The sequence below is a fragment of the Orbicella faveolata genome, unplaced genomic scaffold, assembly GCF_042242905.1.
Source record: "Orbicella faveolata isolate gen_17 unplaced genomic scaffold, um_ofav_v1 contig_36, whole genome shotgun sequence".
NCBI lineage: Eukaryota > Metazoa > Cnidaria > Anthozoa > Scleractinia > Merulinidae > Orbicella > Orbicella faveolata.
Genome location: NW_028301565.1, coordinates 516180 through 527863, shown reverse-complemented (window position 1 = coordinate 527863; position 11684 = coordinate 516180). Strand labels below are relative to the sequence as shown.

The window sequence follows — 11684 nt, the reverse complement described above, 5'->3', positions numbered from 1 at the left end:
TTCCGAAAGTAATGAGAGTCGTTACTATCGGAAGTTTACGGTATATTAGCAGATGCATTCGCAGGAATGAGCAAGTTGTGTCCATCTCAATATTAACTGCGTTTTCATTGAGAGTGTTTATATTTCAAAACTTGTAGTCTAGATTTGAATTATTTCTTGAGAAAGCAGTACTTGGTATTTGGAATCCTTCCTTATCTTTCACAATATAACTGAGAAAAGAACTTCATTGTAATTGGCCAAGGAAGACTGGCAAACAAATTTATCAATAATCTTTTATTATACTGAAATGCAAATTATTAACCACCTAACGTCTAGACTCCCATTCTTTTAAAGCTCATTTTGAAACAAAATCCCTGGAGATTTCATTTCTGCATTTCAAAACCAAAAAAGATACATCGATAATTAAAAATTATTCCGCGAACCTGCGTTGGCTTAAATCATCTCATATCCAACAAGCGCGGGTGGAATAATTGTTTTATTAAAAACAGGTGTCAGAATGTAGAAAACTGAAATAAAACAGAAACAAAAACGCCTCAAAAAATTACACGTGCGCCTACCATATTTGTATAGCATGATATAGTTGCTCATCTAAAAATATTTGTTAATTTAGTTACAGTGTCCCCAATTAGCACAACAGTGCTAAATACATTCAGGACAGAAGTTATTTATTTATTTATTTATTTATTTATTTATTTATTCATTCATTCATATACCATGATGGCTAAGCTAAACCTCTGAAAACTCTTGAATAACATCATCCAGTGATCTCATGTTTTAAAAAATTGGACTATGAACCCAAATTAAATGACTTTATTATCCAATGGGAAAGCTGATCCGAAAACTTTCATTACTCATCAACATACAAGATACATATGTAAAATAACAATTCTTCCATTTCTGGCATAGTAAAATTTGATTTGTGTTATCTTTAGCTCAAGGACACGTCCAATATCTGTAAGTTTTTGCATTTAGTGACAAATTATGTCAAGTGGCCTGTCTTGCTTATCATCTCTTAAACTGTAAATCCTTCCCAACCAGGCCCGCCCAACCTCCCCCCCCCCCCCCGCTCCCCCCGCCTTCCCACTTAGCTCAAGGTCTGGATCCGCAAATAATTCCAACCAGAATCACAGAGAGGAAAACAATATAATTGCAGTAACATTTCAATATATATTCATTAACTGCCATTTCAGCACCCCATTTTCAATTCTCTATTAATCCAATCAAATAGAGATAACTGATCACGTGACTTAAATATCTAGCACTTAAGTTAAGGTCATTACGTTTCATATTGTTGCCAAATTTGAGAATGTTTTAGTATATCGCTGAAAAACTGATTGCTTTCGGATTTTATGCAAATTAGGCTTTGAGCCATGCTTGAGAATTGTGGCTTTCCGCCCTAAGTAAGTTTTCCCCACGGAAAGATTCAAGAGAAGTGCACAACAAAAACTCATGGAGACAGTTTAAGAATGAAGAAAACAGACATTTAGGAAGTCAAAAAGCCAGATTTGATGTCCCAAATTTTGACCAATAGAATTTGTCTCCTTTACTGACCCAAGAAGGGTACAATGTTTACGGACATGTGAAATAGTAATGTAATATTTAATAATTTGGATATTTTCTCAGAATTTTTGAAGTCATACTGTATTTGAAGGGGACGGTGCGTTTGAATAATTATGCATGTTAAAACTCTCTCGTTAAATGGACAGCACAAGTCTCTTGTAAAACTTCAACGACATACATGAGAACACGAAAAGCTTTTCAACTGAAGGCTGTCAGAATAAATAAATGTTATTTGCCGGCCAGGAGGTTTGTATTGGAAAAAAGACTGTGCCCGAGGTCTTGAGTATCTGTATCCTCGTGCTCAAGACCGAGGATACAGTTTTTCCCAACATGGACCGCTTTGAAAGCAACATTCGTGTGTAATTAAAGCCGTTCAGTTCAAATCTGGGCGGGCGTGCGTTGGACATTTCGGACACAAAAAGCGATACTGTTTGCTGAATTAATTGTCTCTAATATATTGCTTTACGGTGTATCAAAAAGCTTGAAAAGTCGCCGAGAAGACGTCATCTCTTGATAAAAGCACGCGCATATTCTTACAATTACCTGGATCATTACCATTGAAATTTTCCGGTTTATAATAAATAAACATCTGCTGCTTCTTTCTTTGCTCTTTTTTTATTTGTGAACCACTAAAATTCCATGAAATTGTTAAAAGTATTTGACAGAGTTATTGAATTTTCTAAGTAAGAGTGGACCATTCCTGCTGTCTAAGTTCCACTCTACGAATCTTGCCACTGACTGTCTTGGGTAAACTTTCTACAAACTCAATCTGCAATGATATGTAAATAAAGAGTTATGTAATACCCTTATTCCTTGCATAAAACATGAAACATAAGTTCAATTAGAGAACGGGTTTATTTATATCAGTAAAATATATGTTGCTTTATCAAGGTGGTTAAAAAAATTACTTGGTTTTCACATGACGTCATCGCCGCTATATTGAATGACATTAACAAAAGATACTTCCTTCTTTTGCTTGTGTCATCCAACATGGCCGACAGGTTATGTCATTTGAATCCCTCGGAACTGGCTGCAAATCATCTATAGTGCTTCTAGCTTGGCATTTTAATTTCTGTGGTGCGTCAGAGTAACGTTGGTCAGACTGTGATCAACCGGGAGAGTTAGAATGTTTACATTTATTTTATTTTATTTTATTTCCTCAGTGATTGTTTCAAGATACATATTGCCCTTTGAACAAGATTACTGATATACCTTTCTCGGATACTTATATGATGCTGTTGTTTCTTTGACGTGATCTTTTAATTCCTTCACTAACGACTCTTTGTCTCCAGAGAAATGCGGCGAGAGAATAACGAAGGCTTTCACCACCTAGTGAGAATAATAAACCAGAAAAAAAAGCTTAAAAAATTACAGGATATTTAATATCATCATCATTTTTTTATTATTTGCCACACCGCAAATAATAATAAAATATAATAATAACAAACAACAAGGCGGCGAGGAAACCTTCAAAAAACTACGAGGCTTTTATAGTTTTGCGTGCGCAGCATGACCAATTCACCATTGTTTCATCGGTTTTACCTTAAGGCTGGAGAGCCTTTTTGAACTAGTTATGGATACTGGTAGAGAATTCCAAATTTTAGGGCCTTAACAGAGCATAGTAAATTGCTTAAAATTTATGCGACAATGGTGTGATCGATAACTACTGGCTGTTCTTGTGCCATATCTGTGTACTCGACTATTTGGTACAAATAAACTGAGAAACATCAGGGGCAACAATTGGTAGTGATAATGAAAAACAAATTTAGACACTTGAAATGAGTTGACTTGAAAACAAACAAGGGAGCAGAATGCGCTCGATGGTCCGATTTGGTAACCTAAGTTTCCCTTCTCAGTGCACAGCCGTGACATAATCGACAGTCGTATCAGTACCAATGTTTTCAATTTATGTTTTCTCCCATAATTATCCTCACGATTTGTACTTGTAACACCTAACTAACCTCTCCCCTGACAGCATCAGGGCTACTAACAACAGCAGCCTCTGCGACTGCGTGGTGTTCAATCAAGGCACTTTCTACCTCAAATGGACCAATACGATACCTGGAAACATCAGGGTTAAAGCAAGTTTTCTTACAGACAGATTACCGTTTGCAAACTGGAATCGAATTACAAGATCTAAAACAAACATGATATTAATTTTATTCAAGAGCAAAACAAAATATGAATAGCTTTAGCTAACTACATGCACCAAGAATAATGTTTGAAAAAAGAAATATTTCCTAAAACATCTGTTAGGTACAAACCCAGCTGAGAGTATGACGTCATCAGATCGACCCACAAAATATAAGTAGCCATCTTTGTCTCGCGTAGCTCGATCGCCTGTCATAAATGTGAAAATTTGTAGAATGTGTAGAATCAGTAATAAAATGAGTATGTCAGTGGCAGAAAAGACTGATTTATAAAGATTGCTGGTGAGTGTTATCCCAGTCCAGTGCTGTTATCGGATTAAATTGGATTATTTTACCTGTCCAGTACAAATTATCGTGAAGCACGGAGGATGTTCTATCGCCATCATCCTGTACAAAAATGAGTAAATATGTACATCTTAAAATGCCAACAATGAAAACTAGAAAAAGAAAAAGAAAAGGGAAGAAATTGTCATTTGTAACCCACCACGTAACGAGTAAAGAGTCCCACAGGTCTGACCGGCGACAGATCCACGACAATTTCACCCTCCACTCCCACGGGGCACTCATTACCTTGTCCATCTACGATCTGCATAAGATATAATAGAACAGAAGTTTATGATAAACTCCCAGATTGTTATAATACCCCCTGACTTGCACGACGGAGAATAGCACTACACTATGTCGTCCCGGTATGCGGCGATTAATAGAGTAAAAACTGCGCCTGATTAAATGCTGAGTTCGGGAACAAACTATTATGCTTTGCGAATTACAAAAATGCTCGGAAATACCAACCTTCAAGTTATACCCAGGGGCGGGTTTCCCCATCGATCCAGGACGGTTTTCAATACAACGAAATGACCCACACATAAGCGTCTATAATTAGAGATAAAGGACACCTGCATCAGAAATGTCAAGAAAGCAGACCTTGAAAAGTGCTAAATGGCACTCCCTGAAATAGACGTTCTCATCTCGATTAAAAAACTTTAATTTGCAAACATCATTGTACTGCATTTCTCAAAACAATCCTAGCAAGCGGCTTTCAACGAAGGACTTGTTTCAACATTTAAGATAATAATTGTAATGTAGACCAATTTTGTAAGGTAATTAGGTAATTTCGCTGATAAGTGGGTTAGTTGTATCTGTAAGACCACTTTTATAATGTCTGTTATACTCTGTTTATGTGACGCAAGTAACAGTAGAAGTTGATTAAGATAATGTGTTTCGAAGTTGATTGATTAAATATCTGACTGACTGACCTACTGTACAACCGAGCGATCGATCGATCGATCAACTGTAACTTGCATTGATCCTAACGAAGACAGCGCACAGTTATCAACCAGTAAACACGACACTCATGACGTTATTTCTAAGTTTATATGGAGAAGTACTAATCAAAAGCCTCGTAACCGAATAACTTCACTATGAGCCATGCTTGTCTAGACTTCCTCTTAACTTACTGTCTCCGTCTGACCATATCCCTCTCTAATCTCCAGCCCAGTTCCTTCTCTCCACACATCAAACACCTCTGGATTCAAAGGTTCTCCAGCGCTAAGACAGTGTCTTAACTTTGGAAATTTATAGCTACGGAGATCTTCTTGGATCATCATTCGATAGGCTGTAGGTGCTGAGCAGAACGTGCTGACAGGGTACTTTTGCAAAGCATCCAAGATAGCCACCGGTTCAAAACGCGCCTTGTGGTACACGAATACGCAGGCGCCTTGACTCCACGGGCCGAAGACGCTGCTGTACGCAGATTTTCCCCAGCCCGTGTCTGAAATGTTCCAGTGGACATCGTCAGGTACGTTGTCTAACCAGTACCTGCAGAACGAAGACAGTTTTTTTTTATAATAAAGTTCGGGGGGAGGGGATGGGCTGGTAAAATCAAATCTATCGTGAAAGCATTTTCAGTAGCCCACCCTCGTAAGTGCATGATTAAACATAGCCCACCCTTGAATCCTTACACCAGAATCTGTCCCCCCCCCCCCCCCCCCTCTCCAGTGACACCAGTGCTGATGAAACTAATGACGACGAATGGTGATGATGTTTTGGGTTTTTAAAGCATTAATAGCAAAATGTACTTACCAAGTTCGATAACGCTGTATAATGCTGATTGTCTATTTTGCATTTAGATGGCTATACTTTAGATGCAGCTGTCAGTTAAGATTGTATTAAAACTGTCTCATTTATAAAAGGTTCATCTGATTATGGTCTTTCTCTGCTTGTTATTTTACAACTTAAGACAGCATTAAAGTAATGATATGCAATTAAAATCAAACTCTTGCTATATAATGCAACAGAGTACTTTAAAAGCTGCTAAAATGTTGCTGTTTGTGCTTGAATTTTTGTACGAATGCTAATCAGTTAACTAGTTCGGGGACAAACATCGTTCTAAAGAGGATGGGATTGTCAATTTCATAACTCTGTATTCAAGTTTCAAGTTTGAGTAAAGTTGGAGGTAGAGTTTTGAATTAGGTTTTGGGTTACTGAATGGCGATTACAGTTTCTGCGGCTTTTCAAACATTCTCTGTTCCTATATAAAACTCAAACTCAAACTCTTGCTGGGTGGGGTATGGAGGTATGCCCCCACTTAGGAAATTTTCAAAATGTAAAACACTCAGAAACGCTGTTTCCAGTGTTTCTGGGACCCACTAATCAGTTCCCCAGCCAAGACTGGAGTTCACTTAAATTCTCTCTCAAAAAAAATATTTAGTAAACAAGGACAGTTAGTTGGGGAAGGGGAAGCCGTACGCGTAAACTAGACTTTACTGGAGCTTACTTTCCAGTGATAATGTGGCCCAGTCCACAGCTGGCGTGTGTGTGTTCTGCCATCTTGGGAAGTCCTGTTGTTCCACTCGTAAAGAAAACTGTCATTGGCTCACTACTGAGTGTTTTTGCACACTGCGTGATAGAAAACACTGAAACGTTAATAAGTTAATAAGGCCAGTTAATAAGTATTTTGTAAATCTTCCAGAGTCTGTTTGTTTTCTTTGTTTTGCTTTGTTGTTTTTTTCTGTTTGGAGAAGAAAGTAATACGTACTGCCTTGTCAAAAAGGGATCAAAGTATCGCCAATAGACTGTGCCAAAAGTAAATAAAACTGGGAATATCCAGGACTCTGAAAACGACGTAGAATGGAAAAGTCGTACACCTACACGTTCTCGTTATCTTACCTCTATCAGAGGATCTCTAAAATAGCATTAAGCGAGGGAGCTTCATTTCCATTAAATATCATGTCCGTACAGTACGAATTGGTGTATTTAACTGGATCATGGGGATCAACTTTATCAGTTGGCTATGAGATTCGTCCAGCTTGTTAGCCAAGCCACACGCCTTGGGATCTCTGATTTCTCAAGGTAAAGCTGAGTCACTTATTCAGGACAACTATATTTGCCTATGACTAGCTATCCTGAAAGAGTACTTAAAACCAACCTCTTGCTCTGGCGAGGCTCGTTTGTACAGTTCTTTGAAAGGAAGCCAGCCTTTCCTGAGTACAAAACAAAACATATGTTGATTCAGAAATGTGGGAATTACAAGTCTAAGGCCCCTTCCACACTACGCCAGAGAAATCTGAAAACGCAGCTATATTTCTACAGTTTGGCGTACCGTCCACACTTCTAAATTTGTCACGAAAACGGAGCTTTACGAAAACGATGAGGTCAGGACAGTCATGTGATTTTTCTGTCCCAGTTTTCTTCAAACGCAAATCCAAAATGACCGGTAACTGCTGCGTTTTCAAATTTCTCGGGTGTAGTGCGGAAGGAGCCTCAAAAGAAGTGCAAAAACCCCCGGGGTAAAACCCCAAATAACAGGATGAGCTGGGGAACAAACTGAAACAGAAATTGCGTGTTTCACAAGTATCCTTGATTATCGTAACTTAAGGAAGAAAGACCACAAAATCGCTTTCATTTGGCAAAAAATGGCGTAACACTGTATAGAGAGAGAATTTTTTTAGGCATGTAAGTAATTATCAATATAAAGCACTTTATATGAGACGATTGACCATACCTTTCTTTAGTTTCCTGCTCTTCGCTTACAAGTAACTTGGTTTTCAAATGTGGTGAAAAGTTAGCAACCTGCAAATGAACGAAAAATAATTCAAAGTCTACTATTGGAGACGTCACACGCCCCGTTACTGACGTGTAAAAGTAAGCGATATTAAACGGATGCACCTTTGTTTCACAGCGTGTTGATCTACTTGATAGAATTCAAAACCATCCATGCCCACTAGCAGCTGTTCTTGTTCAAAACCTCTGTGCTTGTCACTTTAACGACTTGTTTGTGTCCTTTCTGACATTTTTTTCCAACGAACCTGAAATTTCTCACGTTAATTCATGTGACAAGCTTGGACAATTCTATGCTCAAACAGCTTGGTCATGTTTGGCTCATTTTTTATATATATATTATATAAATGAGCGCAACTGGTTTTTAACTTTCGAACCTCCGAAAGACAGCCTTTGACCGAATTAGAGTAACGGTTGGTTTTAAGTATCAGCCAGGGTTCAAGATCGACCAAGCCCGACTGGCTGTAGCGGATAACAAATTAAGCGGGCTTTTGTTAGAGTTTTTACAAGCTATTCGGCGGGGTGTCACTCTAAAACTACAACAATAACTAGTTACCTCGTCTACAAACTCAGCACTTTCAGAATCAGCAATAATACAAGTCGCTTTGGAAGCCAGCAGTCGCGACTTGATGTCCTTGGCTCGCAATTGAATTGATCCAGGACTGATGACAGTACCTGACAAGATTGAATGATCAGAGTTACCGATATCCTTATGCAAAAGCGATAACGGTCAAGCACTACGTAATATAACAGGGTTCTTCATTTTTGTTAACAAAGGCCAGAAAGGGGGAATACATCATGTCCTTTTGTCCTTCGGAAAAATGTGCACGCAATTTCACGCCTCGTCCACACGACGCCGGAGAAATTTGGAAACGGCGTTTTCACTCCGAAGACGCATGAAATGTTTTCCGTCCACAATACGTTGGAGAAATTTGAAAACGCAAGAATCCCTGGACATATTAGAATTGTGTTTGAAGAAAACTCTGGCAGGGAAATCACGTGATTGCCGTGACGTCATCGTTTTCGAAAAGCTCCGTTTTCAAAATTTTTTCTGCCCACACTAAAACGCGAAGTCGGCGTTTTCAAATTCCTCTGGTTTGAAGAGCGTTTTCGAAAAGCTCCGTTTTCAAATTTCTCCAGTGTAGCGTTGGCGGGGACTGAGTTGAGAGCCATCGGAATTGTGCATGAGATAAAAAATCTAGCGCATGCCAAAGTACTAACAAAATTGGATCACCAAACGTAAATCTAATAAATCTCCAGAATTTAAGTGGAATTAGAGCACGGTAAATATCTAAATCGTACCTTTTTTGGTACGCTCTGGTGGCATATCAGGTTCACATGGTCTCCTCACAGATGTTTTGGCTCGACTACATTTTTGCCAAAATACCAACCATGACTCTACCAAACTCGCCTGACATGCCACCAAAAAGGAAAGATTAGGTACGAAAAGTAGGCGTTCTCTCAAAGACAACTGAATTGAGTGGTCTCAATTCTGTTACCTGTTCGTAAGCAAGCGATGTTGATTAGCCACCATTCTGGCAGTCTCGGTAATATGACCATGACGCGATCTCCCCTCTGAACTTCACAAGCTCCCGTGAGAATATTTGCTGTCCTTTAAAAAAATCAGGAAAAGAAATAAACCATCCACCTAACCGGTCAATTTGATGTCCTAGCCGCAATACCCAACCCTCTTCCCCTTGCACTTCAAACATAACAAACTCTCCCCAGAACAAGGATCAAGTCAATACTACTTAATTTGCACTTTCGTAAAGAGGACAGGTAAAGTGGGGTAAGTTAGGTAAGGCGGGGCGAGATGAGGTGAGGCAACGTGAGGAGGTAGAACAATAGGCATTTGATAGCTCACCTTCTGCTGTGTTCAATGAGTTGTTGAAAAGACCATTTTATTTCTTTCCCTTTGTCATCTACCCACCAAAACGCCGGGTTTCCATCCTTTCTCTCGCCTGTCTAATGAGTGAATTACAATAAAGAAAAAGCTTGACAAACTGTGATTCATTGTCGAAAGAAAATAACTATGAAAAAGAATGTAAAGGGGAATTTCTATAAATCCGTTCGTCTGAAAGTTGTCTTTGGTCCTCAATCGGTTTTAGTCAGTCAGCTCAGGAACTGAGTAAGAGTAGAGTGGTACTTTTTTGCTGCTCTTACTAGTTTTCCAGGAGTGACGACAAACTTAAGGAACCAACATTGTCTTTATCTGGTCTGAACTTTCCTTGAATCAATAGCCTTTTCCAGGCGTTCGTTTAGTTGTAGAACAGAAGCAAAAGAGGGAGGGGAGAGAAGAGAAGTGTAGGGAAAGCGAGAGAACGGCGTTCTCTGTCTACTCGCCTCTTTTCTGACGGTTTTTCGCGCTGCTCCAATTAACCGAACGCCTCGAACAAGCTACGAACCAACCACCTGAACAAACAACTTGTATTTAAAACGATAGATTGGCAATTAATCAACGCAGTTTAATCAAGGAAAATTATCAGCGAATTCTGTCCAAAATCCTTGAGAATTCGAATGGGTCTCGAACTTGACTCGTTATCTCGTTCCCTGTAGAAGACGAGTGCTAATAGAACCTTTGCTTAAATGGCGCCTAAATTTGAATAACAATACTTTGGGCCTTGTAATTATGTTTCCAGACAAAGGATTTTTCACATGAATTTGAGGCGTAGGATGTATAGGTATTGCCATTCAAATTTAACTTTATGCAAAGGGTTTATACGCGTAAACGTGAGCCATATCCGTGTTACCGTTTGCCACTTTTTGACGAGTCCCCATACAAAACCTGTCATTATCATATGAAAATGAGTTCCTTGCAGGTGAAACACATTCTGATACGAATGCTCTTGCACGAAGACTCGTTTCAACCCAGAGACAAAAGTTGGCCCATAAGTGTTTTCCTCCTTCGAGATCTGGGATTGAGATAAAAACGTGACAGCGATGTCACGCAAGGAACGCACTAACAAGCTCGAGTAAATTTCCGAACCAAAATCAGTGATTCAGTGACGCAAATCTTCTCAGAAACATTTAGAATTGAAAACTGATCCTAGGTTTGTAATCTGCATAATTTCTTACTTCGCAAAAAGCCTGATCGCAGGCTAGTACGCGAACGGCTCCACACTTGCGAAATATTCGCGACAGCAGCATTCATGATGAGGCTAGGATTTAAGCAGCATTCATGATGAGGCTAGGATTTAAACAGCATTCTCGCCTAGCACAGATCAAAAGCCGATTGCGGCTAAGTACTGTATTCCAATATGCTCTAACTCTGCTAACGATCAACTTTCAGTTAGAGGTTATTAAACAGCAACTACCATAATAGTCACACTATCTAATCTACTATTGGAGGGCATTTGCTTTAAAATCAACATAACGTAGCCCTGGATCGACACAACATGACATGTGTTTATGTTTATGTTCGTACCTTTTCCTTTTGCGCCCATTCGTTCAGCACGTTGGCAAAATTAAAGTATTTAGGAACGTCGATGTGGAATTCTCTCCGCTCTTTCTCGTAGTCGGTAAATCCAACTTTGGAATCGAACACTGGCGGTGTGCTTACATGAACATGAACTGAACTCAAGCGGGAGAAAATAAAGTCAAGTGCCTTAGTGGATCCACAGTGTAACTTGGTTAATCTCCAGGATTTGTAACGGGATGCAACAGAAAAACCTATTCCGACCAGCCGCATTTCACTCGTCGACAAAATTTAGGGAATACTGCGATAGACTGCGTTACGTTTCGCATTGAATATCATGACCTGCGGGACCTGGGTAACATAACACGCCATATTTTTCTCAGTGGATTCATGAAAACTGACGGCTATCTTGTACACTATTAACGGTAAACTGCAATCAATTGACGGTATCACTATTGACGGTAAACTGCAATCAATCTCTACTTTGAAGGAGCTGAATT

The 11684-nt window shown here is 39.2% G+C and overlaps 1 protein-coding gene across 1 annotated transcript; it reads right to left on the bottom strand.

Moving 5' to 3' along the window:
* Window positions 1-2156: 2156 nt before the first annotated feature.
* LOC110040513 (acyl-coenzyme A synthetase ACSM3, mitochondrial-like) lies at window positions 2157-11521 on the bottom strand. Its single transcript, XM_020745753.2, has 15 exons — window positions 11194-11521; window positions 9634-9734; window positions 9269-9381; window positions 8326-8444; window positions 7714-7781; window positions 7138-7192; window positions 6487-6608; window positions 5168-5528; window positions 4503-4583; window positions 4195-4296; window positions 4046-4097; window positions 3825-3900; window positions 3522-3621; window positions 2773-2889; window positions 2157-2329 (listed from the first exon to the last, which is right to left on the bottom strand). Exons 1-15 carry the CDS (start codon window positions 11455-11457, stop codon window positions 2240-2242), a joined length of 1821 nt encoding a protein of 606 aa, XP_020601412.2. The 5' UTR covers window positions 11458-11521; the 3' UTR covers window positions 2157-2239.
* Between the last annotated feature and the right edge of the window lie 163 nt (window positions 11522-11684).

Excerpts from the sequence above, each read along its gene's own strand:
- LOC110040513 (XM_020745753.2), bottom strand. The coding sequence starts at position 11,457 with ATGCGGCTGGTCGGAATAGGTTTTTCTGTTGCATCCCGTTACAAATCC. Across the intron at positions 3,622-3,824 it reads GACGTCATACTCTCAGCTGG|GTATCGTATTGGTCCATTTG; the intron begins GTTTGTACCTAA and ends TGATGTTTCCAG. Across the intron at positions 2,890-3,521 it reads CTGATGCTGTCAGGGGAGAG|GTGGTGAAAGCCTTCGTTAT; the intron begins GTTAGTTAGGTG and ends TATTCTCACTAG.